The sequence below is a fragment of the Aspergillus vadensis genome, assembly GCF_003184925.1.
Source record: "Aspergillus vadensis CBS 113365 unplaced genomic scaffold BO88scaffold_15, whole genome shotgun sequence".
NCBI classification, from domain to species: Eukaryota; Fungi; Ascomycota; class Eurotiomycetes; order Eurotiales; family Aspergillaceae; genus Aspergillus; species Aspergillus vadensis.
Window position 1 is genome coordinate 240,290 of NW_020292053.1, and position 19,279 is coordinate 259,568.

The 19,279-nt window shown below is 47.0% G+C and overlaps 9 protein-coding genes and 2 non-coding genes across 11 annotated transcripts; 4 read left to right on the forward strand and 7 right to left on the reverse strand.

Annotated features, from left to right (window-relative positions):
- Positions 1–49: 49 nt before the first annotated feature.
- On the reverse strand, positions 50–2,375 carry BO88DRAFT_488889 (glycyl-tRNA synthetase). Its single transcript, XM_025712649.1, has 3 exons — positions 1,822–2,375; positions 680–1,765; positions 50–599 (listed from the first exon to the last, which is right to left on the reverse strand). Exons 1-3 carry the CDS (start codon positions 2,350–2,352, stop codon positions 213–215), a joined length of 2,004 nt encoding a protein of 667 aa, XP_025561655.1. The 5' UTR covers positions 2,353–2,375; the 3' UTR covers positions 50–212.
- A 1,108-nt stretch (positions 2,376–3,483) lies between these two features.
- Positions 3,484–4,357, reverse strand: BO88DRAFT_464619 (haloacid dehalogenase, type II; the record flags this gene model as incomplete). Its single annotated transcript, XM_025711335.1, has 1 exon — positions 3,484–4,357. The coding sequence occupies one exon, from the start codon at positions 4,355–4,357 to the stop codon at positions 3,557–3,559; it is 801 nt and encodes a 266-aa protein (XP_025561656.1). The 3' UTR covers positions 3,484–3,556.
- Positions 4,358–4,799: 442 nt separating this feature from the next.
- On the reverse strand, positions 4,800–6,281 carry BO88DRAFT_464623 (uncharacterized protein; the record flags this gene model as incomplete). Its single annotated transcript, XM_025711336.1, has 3 exons — positions 4,800–5,816; positions 5,872–6,091; positions 6,162–6,281. The coding sequence occupies 3 exons, from the start codon at positions 6,279–6,281 to the stop codon at positions 5,002–5,004; spliced, it is 1,155 nt and encodes a 384-aa protein (XP_025561657.1). The 3' UTR covers positions 4,800–5,001.
- Positions 6,282–8,126: 1,845 nt separating this feature from the next.
- Positions 8,127–8,207, reverse strand: BO88DRAFT_t174. Its single transcript has one exon. It is a non-coding gene; the product is annotated as a tRNA-Arg (tRNA).
- A 1,140-nt stretch (positions 8,208–9,347) lies between these two features.
- BO88DRAFT_454767 (uncharacterized protein) lies at positions 9,348–9,788 on the forward strand (the record flags this gene model as incomplete). The annotated part of the gene is made up of 3 exons (XM_025710827.1): positions 9,348–9,384; positions 9,436–9,596; positions 9,657–9,788. The coding sequence occupies 3 exons, from the start codon at positions 9,348–9,350 to the stop codon at positions 9,786–9,788; spliced, it is 330 nt and encodes a 109-aa protein (XP_025561658.1).
- An 879-nt stretch (positions 9,789–10,667) lies between these two features.
- Positions 10,668–10,739, reverse strand: BO88DRAFT_t173. Its single transcript has one exon. It is a non-coding gene; the product is annotated as a tRNA-Met (tRNA).
- A 166-nt stretch (positions 10,740–10,905) lies between these two features.
- BO88DRAFT_436283 (uncharacterized protein) lies at positions 10,906–12,366 on the forward strand (the record flags this gene model as incomplete). The annotated part of the gene is made up of 7 exons (XM_025709553.1): positions 10,906–11,000; positions 11,060–11,122; positions 11,240–11,583; positions 11,618–11,668; positions 11,718–12,029; positions 12,094–12,171; positions 12,266–12,366. 5 exons carry the CDS (start codon positions 10,906–10,908, stop codon positions 11,930–11,932), a joined length of 768 nt encoding a protein of 255 aa, XP_025561659.1. The 3' UTR covers positions 11,933–12,029; positions 12,094–12,171; positions 12,266–12,366.
- A 514-nt stretch (positions 12,367–12,880) lies between these two features.
- On the forward strand, positions 12,881–13,546 carry BO88DRAFT_405852 (uncharacterized protein). The gene is made up of 3 exons (XM_025707000.1): positions 12,881–13,176; positions 13,238–13,445; positions 13,504–13,546. The coding sequence occupies exons 1-2, from the start codon at positions 12,941–12,943 to the stop codon at positions 13,386–13,388; spliced, it is 387 nt and encodes a 128-aa protein (XP_025561660.1). The 5' UTR covers positions 12,881–12,940; the 3' UTR covers positions 13,389–13,445; positions 13,504–13,546.
- On the forward strand, positions 13,460–14,066 carry BO88DRAFT_72210 (uncharacterized protein). Its single transcript, XM_025713085.1, has 3 exons — positions 13,460–13,546; positions 13,605–13,682; positions 13,766–14,066. The coding sequence occupies exons 1-3, from the start codon at positions 13,494–13,496 to the stop codon at positions 13,905–13,907; spliced, it is 273 nt and encodes a 90-aa protein (XP_025561661.1). The 5' UTR covers positions 13,460–13,493; the 3' UTR covers positions 13,908–14,066.
- BO88DRAFT_436285 (short-chain dehydrogenases/reductase) lies at positions 14,016–14,979 on the reverse strand (the record flags this gene model as incomplete). Its single annotated transcript, XM_025709554.1, has 3 exons — positions 14,156–14,979; positions 14,097–14,104; positions 14,016–14,048 (listed from the first exon to the last, which is right to left on the reverse strand). Exons 1-3 carry the CDS (start codon positions 14,934–14,936, stop codon positions 14,016–14,018), a joined length of 822 nt encoding a protein of 273 aa, XP_025561662.1. The 5' UTR covers positions 14,937–14,979.
- Positions 14,980–15,621: 642 nt separating this feature from the next.
- Positions 15,622–17,079, reverse strand: BO88DRAFT_436286 (MBL fold metallo-hydrolase). The gene is made up of 3 exons (XM_025709555.1): positions 16,906–17,079; positions 16,241–16,850; positions 15,622–16,161 (listed from the first exon to the last, which is right to left on the reverse strand). Exons 1-3 carry the CDS (start codon positions 16,974–16,976, stop codon positions 15,730–15,732), a joined length of 1,113 nt encoding a protein of 370 aa, XP_025561663.1. The 5' UTR covers positions 16,977–17,079; the 3' UTR covers positions 15,622–15,729.
- Positions 17,080–19,279: the final 2,200 nt, after the last annotated feature.

Sequence of the window (19,279 nt, forward strand, 5' to 3'; positions counted from 1 at the left end):
GACCACCAGCGAATCCCTTCTGTTGTATGTTTTTCATTTTTTTTTGTATCTTGTTGAAGTTTTTTTGATGTTGATAGGAAGTACTGCAGAGTAGGAAGAGTGGTGAGAAGGAGGTAAATGGTTTTCCAGCCAGGTAGTGTGGATTCAGGGAAGAGCATCGAAAGGAACTAGACTCATGCTATGTATAATTGCAGTATATGCAATGTGGAGTCCTACTCATCACCACTCTGACCCAAAAACTCAGGAAGTCGCGCAAACACATCCTCCCACTTTTCCTTTCCGCTCATAAGAGACTCAACAGCACTGAAAACTTCCTCTTTAGAGGCGCGGACTTGCTTGGTACTGTCACGCTCACGCAGCGTAATCGTTCCATCCTTCACAGAATCGAAGTCGATCGTTACACCGAGCGGAATACCCAATTCATCGTTGCGGGCATACCTCTTTCCAATGCTTGCAGAAGACTCATCAGCGCGGCAAGATATGCCCAATTCACGGAGATCCTCAGTGAGTTTCTTTGTTAGGGGAACAAAGTCTTGGTGAGTGGAGAGAGGGACAATGAGAACTTTCGTGGGCGCCACCGAGATGGGAAGGGATAGAACCTGATATAACACATTAGTTCATATAGATGAAACTGGACAGGAAGATAGTCCAGCAGAAGTTAGAAGGAGGAGTGACATACACCACGGGCAGGATCGTTAGAACGATGCCAATAAACATGCTCCAGCAAACTGTAGAAAATACGGCCGATACCAAAGGATGGCTCAATAACATTGGGAATGTATTCACGGATGTTTTCAATCCTCGTCTTTTTGACAATACGAATCAAGTCTTTGGAGATTTCAACCTTCTCTGCCATCTCGGGGACCGTGACAGAAACGATACCATTTCCTTCTAAAGTCGTAGCTAGGGATTCCCGGTCAGACTGGGAGAGCGAGTTGAGCGCCGCTTCAACAGCCTTAGCATTTTTCTTGAAGAGTGGTCCCAGCCTGGGCTTGTTGATTTCAATTTGCCACTCTTCAACTTTCAGTGGCTCACGCCGGGATTCACGGACGACAAGTGGCTCTCCAGTTTTCTTAGAATGCACGGTCAGATCGTAGGCGCTGCGATCCGCACATCCGACACATTCAATCCAGCCATAGGTGGTCTGGAGCTCGGCGTCCCAGCAGTCAGTGGCATAATGGGCCATCTCGTTTGCCATGTGTTGGCGGAATCGGACTTTGTTCGCATCGACGCCGATCTTGAGCAGGAAGAGATAGATGCGGCCTAGGAAGTATCCCAATGTTTCATTGTCTACCATTCTACTGGCTACTGCGTCTCCGACAGTGGTCTTTTTGAGACTGGTCTTACCGCCAAGCTGGGTTGCGCGATCAAGGAAGCTGAGCTGTAGATCTTTGATCAAGTCGAATTTGGGATGCTTCTTGCCGCCTTCTGGATCGACGAAATGTTCTATCTCAGCCATCAGAAATTCCCTGACGCGGAGTAGGCCAGAACGAGGGGAAATTTCATTGCGGAATGACTTTCCGATAGAAGCAGACGCAAATGGCATCGAGTTCTGGCTGTAGTCCAGGAGTTTCTTGAAGTTGAGGAACTGGCCTTGGGCTGTCTCTGGGCGGAGATATCCCGGCGAAGCACTGCTAGGTCCCACTGTTGTTTTGAACATCAGGTTGAAGGGTACCGGTTGCGATACCGGTGTATCTCCATCTGGGTTTTGAATGTCGTACTTCTCGATTAACGCACCGAGTTCTGGTCCATCGTAGTTATCAATCTAAAAACCCACCATAAGTTGTAGGAAGGAATGGTAGAGCCGTCAATAATTCATACCTTGGCGAGGACCTCCTCGTATTCTGACACAACAGAGTCCTCCAGCTTCATCGCTCTGATGTCGCTCACTTTGGGACCTTTCTTTTTCTTTTTGCCTGCCCCATCGGCCTTATCACTTTCACCAGCAATTCCTCTAGCTGCTTTATCTCCCTTTAGTCTTGCCTCAAGGACAGCCTCGATGAGGTGGTCGGCACGTAGGAAGTCCCCCTTTTTCAAATCTTTGCACATCCAGTCCTCGAACTTATCAACATGACCACTTGTCTTGAAGACCTCCTCCGGCGTGAGAATAGTGCAATCAAGTTCTAGCATATCCTCCTGAAGGACGAAGTGCTTCCGCCATAAGTCCACAATGTTCGACTGGAGCGCACATCCGGGAGGTCCATAATCGTAGAGACCCCTGCTATCGCCTTTAAGATTTCCGGAGGTTCGATAGATTTCGAAAGATTCTGTATAGAAAAGTCGGCGCTTTAATAGCGACTCAAAGAGTGTACGGTCAAAGGGATCGCCATTACGGGTTGTGAGCTCAGCCATGGCGAAGACTTGGGACGGGGTGATGGGTGGATGGAGGAAGAAACCCCTCCAAGTTGATGTGACCCGACGCAATAAAAGGCCCGCCACCAGGCAGGGTTTCAGGTGACGTGAGTTGTCATTGGGCCAAACGCCGAAAGCGAAGGCCTTCACGCATGGCGGTCCGAGCGTCGTGCGGCTGCGATTGCGGCTGCGGCTGTTTAGTATGACTCAGTACCTGACCATTAGGAATGATATCTGTATGGATTGAAATATATATACTCATTTGCATAATGATTGTATAGCGATAATAGCAGGACCGCACCACCCGGAACTCAATAGCATACCAACCAAGCATCGGATAGACAGAAGATATAGTTCTTGATCCAAAGAAAGCATTCATGTATCTAAGCTGCCCCGATGAGGGGTCTGATCTCTAAGTAAAGTATAAATGATAAAGATACCTTTCTAGTGGGAATCATCGTTCATCTTGAAGAGCCGCATTTTCCCACCAATCCAACGGGATCTTCTACGGCAACATTGCACCATACAAGACATCTAGATCAACTTTGATGGCACCAGAAAGACAGTGCCAGTTGGCAGAGATTCAGGTGATGCCATGCAACGGTCAAAATGCCTCAACACTTTTTGCTTGTTGTATGTCTTTTCCGGTTTTGATATTCCCCTAAAGCATCTTTCTCATTAGCATATCATCTTGCTGCCGAAAAAGCACTCGGTCTTCATTGGATAACATTTACCGGAATATTGACTCTCATTGAATTACTGATGCGCTCAGGACGCGTCGCACAGGCAAGGTTTGTTTGATAAAGAAAAGTATATCGGCAAAATACAGAGTGATTAATAGCGCCACATATTGACTTCCAGTCCTGTGAGAGCACGATACGTCAGCACTAGTAGCTTTGTGGGATAACCAATTTACGACAAGCAAATTTCGCCGGCAATTATGGAGACGAGGACCTCATACTGACCACCTTCTTGGAGATCGTCTTGCAAGTCCAAGATGCTACCATGGCTAGGCGTGTTGACCTAACATAGTTATGAAGGTCTAGTCTCGTGCATGACAACGGCAAGCGGAGGGACAAGAATAGATTGCCGTACTGGTTTGATATCCAGACTCTCTACTGCGCGGAAGAGCGGCGATAAAACTAGAAGACAACTATGATTCTAACTAGCGCACAAAGGGTGTATTGTAGGCGAAGACATGGACCTACGCGTCTGTCTCTATGCCAAAATACCGAGCAACGTCCAAAAGACCTGATCCCTCGATGCCGATCCAGTAATCAACGAATCCCTCTTCTTTAGCTTGGGCAACGCGTTCTGCATCCCAAGCTTCTTCCAAAGGTCGCTCGATATAAATTGTCTGGAACCCGCACTTTTTGGCGGCTTGCAGGTCGTGAAGATGGGCAGCGACAAGGCAACACTGCGAGGTCTCTAACCCGAACCTGCGCGCAGCGGCATGATAGACTTCTGGCGCTGGCTTGTAAGCATTGAAGTGCTCTGCACTGCTTATATGCTTGAAAGGCAAAGAACCGTGCTCCACTAGATCTTCGAGAAGTTTGACATTACCGTTGGACAGCGTGGAAGTCGGAAACTTGGTGTTGAGCAGCGCAAGGCCTTGAACACTGTCCGCGTAGGGATCGAGGCGATGCCAACAGAGGGTCAAATGTTGGAGATCGTCGTCATTGAAAAGATCCCGCAGACGCCTGTCGGTGAAGATATTGCCCAGAGAGACGCGGTTGTGCTCGTCTACAGGGACAAAGGGCTTGGATGGATCAAAGGTGCGTCCGAAGTTCATATACGAGCGGTGCCACTCGTCTGTGATTTCATTCCATGTCGAGGGCGCTAGGTTGGAGACACGACCTCGCACATCCACAGCAATCTCGCGAGCCTGGTCTTGCAGGGCCCTTTCTGCTGCAGCCTTCAGCTGGTTCGCAATGCAGAATCTCCATTCAACGACTGTGCCCAAGACGTCGAAAAATAGCATCGAGGGAGTGCCAGGTCGAGACATCTTGACTAGGGTTTCTTCGAGTTGGCACAGGATGAAAATTACCGTCGGATGTATCTCAGAATGTGCAGAGTATCTTCTACCGTCGTCCAGCTTAGGAGGAAAAGTACCCCTTCACTTGATCTCGGCACCCATTGGACTTGCATGTGGCTGGGAGGGGTCAATTGGCGTCTGCTGCGGGATCCCCCGATGTTACCAGCGGGTTACCGGAACAGGATCACCACCAGCCCGTTCTCAACCGATCTCTCTGGTGAATGGATGCGCCATTTCTCAGTCTATTCAGGGCTCCATGCGATAAACTATGCCTACTACATCTGTATTGTAAGTCATCGCTGGTACCTTTCCACGTCTGGGAATGGTTGTTGGTTTGCTCCTTGTGTCGGCTCTACAAAGCGCAAGACACCTCTAATTGATGCATGAAATAGTTGCACACCCGTAGGTCTATGCTTATTCACAACTCGTCGATTCGTTAGCCCAGATTCTGACGCCGCGGCGGGAGGCTAAACAAGCTCACTACGACAAGGCTTGGCTGTTCCCTCCGTCAGACGAATGAGGGAAACACTAGAGGGCTAGATCGGTCGTGGAAGACTGCGTAGGGTAGCATGAGTTCGTGCGTCACCTCCCTCTACCTTCGCTATCTAACCGTGTCATGAATCACTGCTGAGCGAAACCTGCGCCAACTTGACATGATTCTCTGCCTCACTGAGGGCCTCTACTTGCCCTTTATTTGGCCGATTGCGATATTGTTGAGACTTGATTATATTGATTTGCCTTTGGAAATCCATTATTTGCAACGCCACAAGGCTGCCGAGCAGGTGCAGCTTCTCACGTCGGTTGACGCAATACGTGGCAACCGAAACATTAACCGGAATCGGACAGGGGACAGGCTCACTTCCCCGCTGCGAGGAGCCTGTTTCGCTCAGACTACCCTGATGTATCGCCTTGCAACAGTTGGCCATCCTGCCGCAGATGACCCCGATTTGTCTAGCCGCCATGGCAAGCAGCATGTTCTGCTCTACTCGAGTCGCACATCTGTCGCATGAGATGAATACGGCCAGAGTCTCAATGGAGTTGCGCAGGTCAGCGAGGAGCAGGTCAAGGCAGTCCTCGCGCGAAGAGCCTTTGGACGACAGCCGTTCGAGAAAGGAGACGGAACTTAACAGACAACAGTTGTCGGACTCTGTACGTGTCTCGCCCAAGGGTTCAACAGGCAGCGTTTTGGATATCGAGCCCACCGTCGCATGTACATCGGTAGTCGTCATCCAAACAATATCGTCTTGACTCAGGTAAACATCTTGCCAACATTCGGCATCGCCTGTGCTGCTGCTATTAGACGGCCCGAGTAGCGACGCAAACGAGGGATTGGCCGTTGGAATTCCTGGGAGCTGGTCCTGCACCGCCTCTGTAGCACTGCGCCTTCTTGCTGAAAAGGGAGGCCTCGTTACTGCCAGGTCAGCGACAGCTATCGTCTATGTCAGCCAAGGATGCCTAGAGCAAACAGAAACCAAAGGGCTCACGGGTTTGAATGCCGCCACTGCTTGATCTGGATCTACCAGGTGAGCTTTGCTGTATGGGAGTATTCATGATCCATGGCATAAACAGCGACTCGTCGATACAGCCATCGTTGAACTTATTGCAGTCCAAATCATCCAATGATAGGTCTTGGCTGGATTTTCCCTGGTTGTCTGCTTCATCGAATACAGTCCGAATGGAGACGCTGTTGTTACGTCGAATGGCCTGGTCCGATGTAGTGCATTAGCGACTCCTGTAGTTCAAGTACAGTACATCAAGCTGTTCGGTTACGTACTGCCCGCGAGCCTTTGGTGGTGTCCTGTCGCTTGTTTCGCCCGTGACTCTCGGTATAGATACACTCCAATCCTATCGCCTCGCATCTGTGGCATCTTTTGCCGTCTCCCAAACAACGCATCTATAATTCTACTTAATTAGGGCTCAATGACACGGCACACTGACGTGCGGTGGTGGCGGGGAAAGCTGGAGACTACAGTCCCCTGTAAGTCATCTAGTATACCTGTATTCTTTTATACTCTCACCAGACTTGACGGATGTATCAGGGCGCGCGTCTTGATTTATACACAGGCTCTAATCACTGACTTTCTAAAAGCATCTATTTTAGAAGACATATTAATTCTGTCAGGCCTATTCTATCCTGGCCATTTTCTTTCTTCTCCGTGGACAGGTATTACTCCATTACTGACTGTACAAACAAAAATGAAGCAAAAACATACAACAGAAGGGATTCGCTGGTGGTCACCCACCCAACTACTAACCTCCCGGCGTGTGGCTTAAGTACGGCTGAGCGGACGGGAAGCCCTGTTTTCCACACCCTATGGTCGTATGTGCTTGTTTAAATCTTCTAGAGCCTTATGACCTGTTCTTTGGTATCCCCGTAATTTCCAACAACATCGTCTATCAAGCGCCCAGTGTCTCCAAATCCCGGAAGGGTCTGATCGGCAAAACCACTGGTAACACCAGCCATCTCCTGTACGCGACTTCCACCTATGCCATTGATCGCATTCACTTTGCCATATTATTGTTTTCTCAAAGATTTTATGTTGTCTCCTTCAAAACCCCCAATGCTGTCGGAATCCGGAAGAGTTCGCTAATGACCATCACTGTTATCCCACCCCAGTAATCTTCAGCTCAAATACTTCATCATTTCAGTTGGCATTAGTCTCTGTATCCACTATAAGCCGCAAAGTCTTTCCCTTAGAAGTGTATAAGCGAGCGATGAGCTTCTCATGCTCTGCCTTCCCACGCGACGATAGGCCAGGTGGCCCTAGTTGTCTAGCCGGGTTATTCAGAGTATATGATTGAAGGAACAGCCCCACGTCAACCCAGTGGCATCAACTTAGCTCCTTACTTTGCACCAGGTGTCTCCCATGCTGTGTTTCGTGAGTACATCAGGATAAAGCCCAACGCGAGGAATTGGTCGGAACAAGGCAGAAGCCCAGTGGAAGTTCTGATAAACACGCGGCGACCCCCAGAAGCCTCAAGGCCAAGGGAAACAGATATCATAAGCTAAATTCATGATAGCCTTTGGGGGGGAAGGTGAGTGTGCGGGAGTAGTCAAGAGGAAAAGGGATCAGGGACAAAAAAAGAGCAGACTGTACATACATGAAAAGAAAGGCTGCAGTGAAAACGCTATAAAATGGGGAAGGCAGTCACAAAGATAAGTTACTTCGGTATGATGACAACCAAGTGAAGACACTCGAAAACAATAAATAACTGAAGAGACACGATAATTGAGAGAAAGATTGGCAGGCGAGGGAAGAAAAGAACAAAAGAGGAGATTATCTGCTATCAGCGGTGACCTCGACAACCCTTATAGCTGGTACAATCTCTATCGCAGAGTTCCTACTGAGACCTGGCACCCAATTGTTCTGCCACCAAATTGTGGCAGCATTGAGGGCATTTGGGTGGCTTGCACCGTTGTTCTGAGAAAGCATGCTCGGTACACTTTGATTCGTTTGTATATTTATTGCATCTCTAGGAAACACTGCCGACCTCGACTTGCATCTTCCTTATCAGCGTTACACGTACAACATATCTTGTGGATAAACATACGCGTCGGCCTGGCTGACTATATTAAAGGATTTATGTAACAGCACAGAACGATCTTTTGACTCGGATCGATGGAAAGGTAGCCGAAAAGTAAAGAAGGAAAAAAAAAATTACGTAGAAAGCACTATTGGGGAAATGAGGAAGTAGTGTCTATAAGTGCTATAAGAGAAATAACCAAAACCAAAAAGAACGACCGAGACGTGACTCGAACACGCAACCACTGCCACATCCACTACCGGAAGGCAGCGCGCTACCATTGCGCCACCCGGCCGCTTTTGATGCTAATGGAGTTAAGCTTTTGCATTATAGTTCAAAGCAGCATATGACCTGCTCGAAATGTGAAGAGTTCGGAATTTCTCACTATACACACATTAATGTGTGGCAGTGGTATACTTGCTATTCAGAATAATATAAGTCTATGTTCTTCACAGCTCGGTGTTTGGTTTTGTTTCTACTAGGCATGTCGTAATGAAGATTATGTTGGGTCGAGATCGACATTAGTAGTGTCGTCGGCATGACGGTGCTACTCGTTCTGTCCAAATATATAATGGGCAGTCGCAGTACTATACTACTTAGTAGAATTACTGTTATGTCACTCCACCAGACTCACGATCAGAACTAATGGTCCTGCCAACCTTCCCAGAGCTAGTCGCTGGCACCCTTACTATAGAATCTTTTAATCTATTTTTTTGTGTCTGCTGAACAGCAACAAGCAAGAATGGATACCTCGCCCAGCCATGCGACCTATGACGGTTCGCTGCCACTCATGTCGCGAGTAAATATGAATGGTCTTCCATGCATCTCCCTACATTAAGCATGCCGTAGTGAGCTCCACGAGAACCATGCCTTTCTTCATGAAAACTCCAAGCTTAGAAAACAGCCAATATCTAATCAGAGATTACAGGTTACCATTGGCAAGCACCTTCCCCCGCACAAAACCGGTAGACCTGGAATCCACAAAGCTTAGCATAGGCATTATCTCGGCTTTAAGCCTACTGTATCTCATTGTAAGTCGGTGAATCATATCCCTCCTCGAAAAAGCACAGGTATGGCTAGAAATGCTTAAGTAGCTGACTTCTCCTTGGTCAGAGGCCGTTTGTAACCACTAATGATTAAGAAGGCAACCCGTCGCATCGTATCATGTTTCCAATACAGCAAGTATCAGTCACACAAACGGAGGGACCCGACAAGAAAAGTTCAATAGGCCTTGATTTTCGAGCCTGGAACTTTGCTGTATTCACTTTCACCTTTTGGCCACTAGCCCAACTAGTAATCCTTGTTTACTCCTCCCTCATCCCAAAACTCCTCGTCAATCCCATCCACCACAACTCCATCACCTCTCTACACTTTTCACCTCATACGTCAGACCCACAACAATCCTATCACCAATAATACCCCTCTCTACTCCAAAATGACTAGTAGGGAAGAACACCACGAAGAGACAGGCCGTATGTACCATAACCTCCACCGAACGCACGATCATACTAACACCAAGACAGAGTTTGGCACTGTCCCCATCTCCATCGACACTCTGAAAGAATTCTACATGGGTGTCCTCACTAAGATGGAAGAAAGATACCATAAGCTTCCCAAGGCTCTCGCCGTTGAGCTCAAGCTCAAAGATAATTCCGGAGAAGGCTGCTATTCTCTGGAATTCCTCGTTAGTTACACACCCGTTTCCTCATGAGAACATTGAAGTCTGACAGCATGGATGTGTTAGTTGAGTGCCACTGAGGAGACCACCGCAGAACAGAGATCCACTACCTTTTCCACCATTCTTCATACCATGTCGGAAGAGTCGAAATTTGAAGGACTGAACATGGACATTCGCGTCAAGTGTATCACTGTCTGAGATGTACTGTGACAGATGGGTTGATGAGGCGGGCTTCATCTACTGAATCGATCAGCGGCAATCATGTTTCTGTGGGCTTGTGCGTACTCAGATATCAGAAATCTGCTCGACAATGATTACTGGGCTATGGCAGAGAATGGTTTTGTCTTGTGAGGATTGTGGAAGCTCTAGGATGCAGGTCATAATAGTGTTAGGAATAATCTGCAATGTCATATGCCGTCTCTAGCTTGAAGCACAGTCTACTTGATGGAACAAGTCAAATCTATTCTCAGCGCCCCAATTATTCATAGAATGAATTATCGGCTAGTTTTATGGATGCAGGAATGGATACATCTCATCGAATATACTACGCGACGACTCGACGCCGATATACTACTCTTAAACCAACCGGATCGATCCCGTTGTTGCAGTCGAAATATCCAACCAGATAAATCACCAGCAACCACCCATACATCCATGCCTAGACAACTCATATAGCACCTATACTGCTAATACACCCAACTAGGTACATCAGAGTAGTAATTCGACGGTAGACAGAAGATTAACCGAAGCACCCTCATTCAATAGCCTGTAAGAGAACTTATCTGTGGGATTTGAAACACTATTGTTGCTTCAAAATTCCTAAGGATCTAACTTATTCTAGTGCAGTAGAGCGCCATAGGCTGGGGATCAATGTGTCGTCACTCGCCTGATGAGGTGTTATTCTGTTCCATTCACTTTGTGGGTAGAAATTTGATTGCGACCGACAAAGGACTTCGAACATTGTAGCTAGAGAAGAAGACAAAACAAGTTTTCCTAGAAAGTTGCAAATAAAATACGATTAAAGCTTGGCGAAAGGTAAAGCGCCAGGGAAAGGGAAAAAAATAAAAAGAAATGAGATAGCATGTCCTGGTTTCGATCCAGGGACCTCCGGGTTATGAGCCCGGCGCTCTTCCCCTGAGCTAACATGCTGGGTGTATGAACAAGATGCGCGTTTTTGAAACTATAAATCAAGAACAAGACACATAGATTGGAGGCTGGGAAATAGCCAATATCTACATCAACAGGTGGTTGGTGCTGAATGGGATAGTAAAATTGGTGGTCATTCTCTTCAACCTTAATTTACTGCTCGTATCTCATGACATGGACACTGAAAGTCAGCGCGTTTAGAATAACTAGAAATCGTGGAATATATGCTGATAAGAGCTGCATAGATAGACCCTTGTGTGGCCTGTAAGTCGATCGCCGTAGGGTTGTTATTGCCTATTCCGATCTATTGAGCCAGCTGCCAGGCAACAACAGATACCCCTTACTCGTGACGGCCAGCTGCTGCCTGAACAGCCCCACTGCTTTGCGTATGTTGGTAAAACAACCTAAGTACAGTCTGAGCGGTACCTCTCTCTGCCTCAACATAGAACCCTGCAAATTGGTGCAGATACCTCCCACAACACCATTTAGGTGCATATCAACAGCGGCATCGGTCGTGATCAGCTGACCGAGGCTTATAGTCTATATCTTTGTCCTTCTTCCTTACCGCTATTTCCTTTGACCGGAGAACTTTTTCTTATTTTTGGAGACGTTTGTTTCTTCCATCGCACACCACCAGAAAACTGTCTATTGTTTATTCCTCGCATTACACTTCCCCCTCAAAGCTCGACAGCGGCTATGATACTTCGTTCATATATCACTTGGTTTGAAGACAATGACTACATAGGTCTAGAAGTTGCGTTCCCGGGCGGGTCTACCTGGAAAATAGAGAGAAAGATCAGGGAAGCCGAAGTCCTGCACACTCAAGATGACTATGAGGAGTTGGATTGTACGTCACAGGCACGAGCTACGTTTGAATGCAGCAAAGTTGCTGGAAACGGTCCACCCACAGCCCTTATCAAGATTCATATGCAGTACGTCTGCCCTGCTTACTGTGCATAGATGGCTGTAAACTATTTACAGAATGCATAATTCCGTTATACAAGACTGCTACCCAGGGACCCTCGGAACGCGCCAAGCAGGCAGACCCTGAAATTCCCCGCCTAGCTAGTAACGAGATAGAAGCACTCACTATCCTGACTCAAGCAAAATGCTCAAGCTCTCCATATTTGATTGACTCAATAATCGACAGCAGACAGATAGATGGGTGCCTGGGGGCTATATTCATTATATCGTGATGGAGATGCTCCCGGGTGTAACCGTGTGTGACCATTATCGTCTTATGGAGCGCAAGGAGCGCGATGAGCTGCGAGAAGCATTAAAAAAGGCCTGGATGTAGGTTCTCCTCGAGAAACCATGCAGTTCAAGGAAGTTGATCCGGTTCCGTTCTCATATTCAGTGAATGCGTGTCCTACGGAGTGGAACACGGGGACTCTGGCTCACAGAATCTTATCTGGGATAGAGAAAGGCAGAAGTGGTCAGCAATACCTCTTTCTACTCATAACATGATCAGAAACCTTCACTATTACCCGATGATTGCCAATCGAGTGCTTATAATTTACTTTATCTAGTTATTTGATCGATTTCGAGATGTTTCATCCCCCGACTCGCAAATCAAGAATTTGGCGAGATATGCGATATTTAGGATGGCACCTTGCACGAGTTGGAGATGACGATGACTATGATGATATGTCGAATTGGATATTATAAGTCGCATTTGTGAAAGCATGACTGATACCCAATGACATTATCACCCTTCTCTCTTCAATCCGTTATATTATCACTCATTGTGCCTTCCTCACAGCACGTAGCTATTTGCCTCAAATGCTATGCTTGGCAAATCTAGAATAATCTTTCATAAACTTGTTTCTCGGTACGAAGTCATGTGGTATGGATCCGAATTTTCCGGCTGAAACCTGGCTAGGATGTGCGAACCGGATTAGCATTCGATAATGATATCGACGCCCTTCATCAGGTACCGGCCCAATGACCATCTGTCTAACTGGCATTTGCTCTCCACCCAAAGCAACCTATGCCCTAGTAGTGCGTATTTTAACTCAGTAGTCCCAAACTTAGTCCATGGCCACGTGAAGCCTTGCTGGGCTGCAAGCGCCTTCCCCCGCTTTTCGCCCTCACAACACGAAGCCATAGACTTTAAGTACTCTGCGAATCGCTCAATTACACAATCTGGCAGCCTGCAAAGGCACTGAATACCACCCGTCCCAAAATATTAGATTTGACTCATCATGATAATCCCCTCCAACATCATTTGGTTTGATGATGATGATTGGCCGGGCTTAGAGATTTCTTTCCCGGGGGGTACCCGTTGGGAAATCACGACGAAAGTTAGGGAGTGCGAAGACCTCTATTCACAACAAGACCATGAAGAGGGTGGTATTGTTTCCGAGGCTCGTGCGGTTTTTGTTGCGTCAAAAGTTGCTGGGCAAGCTCCGCCAACCGCAGTACTTAAGATTCATATGCAGTACGTCCTCTAGATAGTGTGTTCTGTGGGGAGTAGACGACTGAACTGACAGAAAGTATAGGGTACCATGGTGGGGAAGTGCCACTAAAAGGCCGTCTATCCGGGCCCAACAGGCAGTTTCGGAGCCCTCAACAAGGGGCGAAGATGAAGTTGAAGCGCTACGTCTCCTAACAGAAGCAGGATGCTCCAGCACCCCAGCTCTGATTGATTGACTGAATCGCGAACAGTCTCAAGATCAATGGATCCCTGGTGGTTATATACATTTCATTGTAATGGAGATGGTACCGGGTGTCGATGTATGCTCTGTTATTGATGATATGGATATAGGTGAGCCGGATGAGCTGAGGGCAGCTTTCAAGAAATCATGGTTGTAGGTCACCTGAAATGCCCCTTTGCGAGGACTCAACCTAACTCAACTATTACCACAGCGAATGCATCTCTTATGGGATAACAAATCTCGACCGTGGAGCAAAGAATCTTCGGTGGGATGCGGCAATGAAAAAGTGGTAAGTCTTACATGTGGTGTGACGACCGTTAGGGCAGTGGTACCCGACACTTCGGGACAATACTGACTTCGCGAATATCTCAGTTATATAATCGATTGGGAGAGGCACTGTGCTCCAGAGGAGGACGCGGATTCAACTTGGCGTGATGCCAACTATTTATCGTGGCATCTGGCATGGAAGGGGCCAAATGGAACACGCAATAACATGTCGACCTGGGAATTTTGAATTAACTAGTACATTACAGTTGACTCATTCATAACTTAAGATGCACTAACAGGCGAGCGATCTCGGAGTTTCCTCTTTATAAAGGCATTATATTTGATATGTGGTGGTTCACTCTTTGGAAGCCTGTTTACCTGAACAACCCTTTGCATTATAAAGTCAGATAAATCATTTGTTCTAACTAATACTTACATACCGGACTACAGACGAAATCTATAAGCTCATAACCAGCCACACATCTACCTACTTACCCCCCGTAAGCTTAACATAAGCGGACCCAAACTCCTGTTCCCACTTATCCACAAACTCCCGACTCATACCGGGAGCAATAACCGCATCCCCACGCTCCAATCCCTCCTTGAAGAACTCCATAAACTCCTCCACCGTGAGCGCATTAGGATTCTTATGCTTCTTATTATCATCGGGATCCTCCCGGTCGCGATGTAAATCCGTCCCCACCGACGGCGGCGCAACCTCAACCACCTTAATCTTATCAAACCCGCCGCTCGCCAACTGCGACCGCAGATTCATCGACCAGAAATGCAACCACGCCTTCGTGCCATTATACACAGGATTAACCACCGAGAATGGAACAAATGCCAGAATGGAAGAGACGTTCATGATCATAGCGCTTTCTTTACTCTTGAAATGCTCCAACAGCCCCAGAGTCAAGTGCATGGGTCCTCGGATGTTGATGTCGATCTCCTGGTCGGCTTTGGAGAGGAACTCAGATGGATCATCTTTTAGGACTTGCAGAGGCCGCTGAACGCCGGCATTGTTGATTAGACAGTCGAGATCGGGGTGCTTTTTGATCAGGGAATCGATGAACGTCGGTATTTGAGAGGTGACTCCCGTGTCCAGGACGAAGTAATCTGTCGCCCCGATCTCCTTCGCTGTTTCGCGTAGTGTGCTCTCGGTTCGACCGGCAATTATGACTTTCTTGCCCTGTTCGAGGAGATAAGACGCGATGGCTTTGCCGAGGCCGCCTCCGCCGCCGGTGACGAGGGCGCAGGAGAAATTCAGGTTCGACATGGCTAATAGTTATCTTGAAAATGAGATGCAATGTCAAAGCTATGTATGTATGGATGGTAGGTAGGGCAGGGATATGAACGAAGTTAAATTGATCGGTGAAACTTATGCTCCACCGATATGATTTCACCGGCTGTGACGTAAGTGGTATTGCTCCAAATTCCAGATTTGGCAAATATTTTGTGCCTGCCTCGGACTCGGAAGCGGTTTGCCGAGTTTTCTCGTAAGCATGGTGGATCGTCCTCCGAGAATCGGTGTGCTTGTCCGAGATCTCGGAACACTTTGACGCTGAATTTACACCAGTTTAGGGATCGTATTTGTCAGACATTCCAGGGTCTTCCGTTTCTCTTCTCCAATCTCCAATTCTAGGCGTTGTTTGTTATTACGTTTCCGAGACTAGAGACATCTTGGCGTCGCGCACCCTCACGGAGAATTGCCCATACCTTAGTAGAGCAGCGGTAATATAGCAGATTGTGTCTTAACTAGATGTTTTCAACATTGGTTTTATCTTATACGGGAATCATGACTCTCACAGTGTAGATGGCTCATCAAATACTGATGGGGGCTAATGTTGATAGGCCTGCATGCACTACTTACGAAGATTTTGAGTGTCACTGAAAGCGGCCGTTACACCTTGCAGGAAGCACGATTACGCTAATTTTTTATATTGGACGAGTGATTTATTGTTGGAAATATCAGTACTGTGTCGTTTGAATACTAACAAAGCAGCAGTATGACCAAGTTTTACTTCATAACGACTTTCCATAACGATTTAGAAAATCGCCGTCAATCAATATCAATTCTCAGTAGAAGGGACCTCGAAATCTTCCAAAAATAGCCACTTCCCCTTCTTCTTTAATCCAGCTTCTCTCCACTTATCCAATGATTTCCCCGGGAAAAACCAGCCGATACCACCATCCTCCTCGCCCTTGAAGATGGACAACATGGTGTGGTCATGAGCAATAAGGACCAGAACCTGCTCACTAGCATCGAATTCCGCTATTCCATTTACTGACCGACAGCACTCATCAAAATCATGAGTATAGTCTGGAGCAGGTATAAAGAAAGGCGTATCGGTGCTTCCTGGCTTGTACCCTAGCTGGGAAAATATATGACCAGGACAGACTGTCCCATACTGCGGATGAGACGGCAAGGGCGAGGGTTGAATGATCTCCGGAATAGGGCTCTGCTTGGAGGGTCGGAACTCACCAGGATGGTGAGCACAGTCCTGGTGGTGTGTTCAGTGAGTTTAGCTGTTTCACTACACAGAAGATAGCATAGATAGAACATAAAGAAGGAAGACCTACCGCTCCCATCAAAATAAACGAATCTGACTGTACTCTCGCGAGGCCGCACATATGTTCTGGAGTGTGGCCTGGTGTATGCAGCAGATAGAAGCTCCCATCGCCAAACCAGTCGATTGCTTTGAATCTCCCAATCGTTACCTTCCCAGGGTGTTGGTCAAAGTCCATCTCTTGCAGAGACCGGCCTCTCCAATCGGATGATCTAACCGGTGCATCTGGCTTTTCGGGGTACCCTGGTGTAAACCTGCTGGTGAAGGTCGGCCCCACGACCAAGTCTGTAGTACTGGGGAATAATGAAGGGTCACCAATATGGTCAAAATGGTAATGAGACCATATTATAGCATTTATTTCCTCCAATGGAATGCCATTTTCTATGAGAAGGTCAGAAACACTGCGGGGAGAGTAGACTGTCCATCCACTTTCTGGGTCCGTGCAGATCTCTCTAAATGGCGGAGCGAGGTTCTGAAAGTCTTCTCGAAGAGAGAGGTCGAACAACAGTCTCTTGCCGGAGGGGTGAGTGATCAGAAACGAATATGATGGCACCGCCAGCCGGTCATAACCTGGAATTTTGGGGGTCATGAACTGCTCTGCAGGGAGATCCAGACGAGCACCACTGTGTACCTGATTAGTGATGCTGAAGGATCTTAAAGGGAAAATGGAGACCACACGTGTCAATGAGAGAAACCGAGACGGTCTCTGTAGAGGGTGGCAATTCGAGTACTGATTGTGAAGCTGCCATATTGATCCAATCAGTATGATAACTATCCCGTATACCTAATTGCTATTGATGTGTAGAAAAGACAAATCGGCTATCCCTAAAATGCGTAGAACTACCAGAGGATACTAGGACGTGGATAGAACAGCAATGGAACCGATGCAAAGGCGGGGTTCGAGAAGTGCGGCGTCATCATTGCCACTCTCCACCTGACCCGTGCCGCTATAGTAGACGTACTATGAGCAAGGAATCCATGCTCGGCATGGAAATGCAAGAACTTGACTACAAGGGTAATAGAATTATCTTCAAAGATAGGAATTTTGTTGGAAAGTCATATCATTCGGGGGCCATATACGGCAGGTACAGTTGTAAAGTTTGGTCCCCAAATTGGAGAAGATGCAGATCGTATACGAAACGCTTATAGCCGATTTAGGCTACATAATGCCTGTGAATAAACACTGAATTTGTCACAGTTTAAGCTTAGACAGCCGGTCCCCACGTGTTGGGGAAATATGGTCGTATTATTGTTCGGCTCTCGGCTGATCCTCAAGCTTTCCCTCGGCTATGGCCCCCGAGATTTCTGTAGCTACTTGCGGAGCTGAGGGAAAAGGAGCACCGAAAATTTTCCTAGGAAGGTTCTACCGACACATAATCAATTTGCAATTGCGGTAATACTTTTCATAAATAGGTTGCGAATAACTGACTTATCGGTTATTGAACAATTAACTGTAATGCATAACACCATCGGCATAGTGCCGAACCACACATTTTGTTCTCTTCCCACCAATTCCATAGCACCAGAATAAGAGGTATGCAAAGGTAAAATAGAACAAGTCTAAGACTCATGGGGACCTCTGAATCTCCATTTTGAGGCACCTTTCTATTGATTTACCAATCACGTTCGATTTATGACCCACAAGAAGACCATACCCAATAAATCATTGAAGGGGCTCTGACAATGGGCAACCCTCAAGCGTTAATTGGAAGGAAAATGCGAGATCATCGCGAAAGAGAGAGACAGAGAGAGGAACCACTTTATCGGCTGCTCTTTAATGTCATCATGTAACGATTGACCTGATGAAGTTCATATGTAATGCCAAGAATGAGCCATCAGCACTATCGTGCTTCGCTTTGGGCTTCTGATCATATTGGGACATCATCGCCGGTCATCCGCGACAGGTGGCGACATAGTCAAACTTGGGGAGGATGCAGTTGGGAGACAGTTGGAGATTGGGTCATCACTATTCTATATTACCGAGGGAAACTCTGCGCGGATACTTTGCAGCTGGACATGCGAATAACGGGATATGTGATACTATAATGCGGTGAAGACTGGAAAGAAAAACTATCGTCAAAGATGGCATTCAGGTCGTTCGGCATATTACCAATTTGAGAAAAGCAAAAAAATGCCAATTCACGTATTATATGTACAAAGTTTATACGTAGCCTATAGACACCCCGAGAAAATGCCCGTAAGCTGCGTAATAACGATCAGGAGGAGTATAGTGACTATATAAATCGAAGGCCGGGATATTGTTGTCGTAACCTCAGCCTAGCAGTATCCACTATAGTTTATAAGTCATAGTTGCATGACTAGCAAAAAGCTTAGAATGCCTGACGTGGGACGCCACTACTTGACTGATATAAAGCGTAACTGAATGTTGCTAATTCGAAGCAAATACTTGCAATAGAGTCTCGATGGCTATAATTCAGCTCGATGGCTATAATAATGGCAGTTTCCAAGCCGCGAACCTCTAGCAATGATACGAGGAGCGCTGAGCTGTCTCTAGGCACTACTTGCAAGATATGCTAGACCAGTAAGCCAGTAAAGGAGAGCGTATGGCCCAGAAGCTGACCTAGTCATATCAAAGGCATGCCAGATAAATTAGTGCTCCGAGATGAAGGAAGCGCATAGCCTCGATGCGGGTAAGGTATCTTCCGACAATCCACGAGCACGACCTCTCCCCCTGATGGCCTCACATGTTATAAGAGAATGTCTCATTGTACTTGCCTGGCTGCTTCATTGTAATCTTTAATCTTATTCCGCCTTAAGTCGCTCCGGGCTGGTATCTCTAAACAGTAGTTGTATCCGAAGTCAAACCTACGTGGATCTTTAGAATGGAACAAACTGGTGTCGGGAACTCAAATATACTATATAAGAAGCAACTCTCTATTGCGTCCTATGATACATGAAACACTATCACGTAGTATGTCTGGGATTTAGAAGGGAATAGATGTTCCGTATAGAACATAAGTTGCTCAAGAAGGGCTGAATGTGTTGTGTGAAGTCGATATTAGCGATGTCGGACAGCGACGGTCCTAGCAGG

Coding starts and splice junctions, on each gene's coding strand:
- BO88DRAFT_436286 (XM_025709555.1), bottom strand. CDS start 16,976: ATGGCAGCTTCACAATCAGTACTCGAATTGCCACCCTCTACAGAGACC. Junction 16,851..16,905: donor TCGGTTTCTCTCATTGACAC/GTGTGGTCTCCA, acceptor TCAGGTACACAG/TGGTGCTCGTCTGGATCTCC. Junction 16,162..16,240: donor CGTTTATTTTGATGGGAGCG/GTAGGTCTTCCT, acceptor ACACACCACCAG/GACTGTGCTCACCATCCTGG.
- BO88DRAFT_72210 (XM_025713085.1), top strand. CDS start 13,494: ATGGATATAGGTGAGCCGGATGAGCTGAGGGCAGCTTTCAAGAAATCA. Junction 13,547..13,604: donor GCTTTCAAGAAATCATGGTT/GTAGGTCACCTG, acceptor CTATTACCACAG/CGAATGCATCTCTTATGGGA. Junction 13,683..13,765: donor GATGCGGCAATGAAAAAGTG/GTAAGTCTTACA, acceptor CGAATATCTCAG/TTATATAATCGATTGGGAGA.
- BO88DRAFT_405852 (XM_025707000.1), top strand. CDS start 12,941: ATGATAATCCCCTCCAACATCATTTGGTTTGATGATGATGATTGGCCG. Junction 13,177..13,237: donor GTACTTAAGATTCATATGCA/GTACGTCCTCTA, acceptor CAGAAAGTATAG/GGTACCATGGTGGGGAAGTG.
- BO88DRAFT_488889 (XM_025712649.1), bottom strand. CDS start 2,352: ATGGCTGAGCTCACAACCCGTAATGGCGATCCCTTTGACCGTACACTC. Junction 1,766..1,821: donor ACGAGGAGGTCCTCGCCAAG/GTATGAATTATT, acceptor GTGGGTTTTTAG/ATTGATAACTACGATGGACC. Junction 600..679: donor CTAACGATCCTGCCCGTGGT/GTATGTCACTCC, acceptor GTGTTATATCAG/GTTCTATCCCTTCCCATCTC.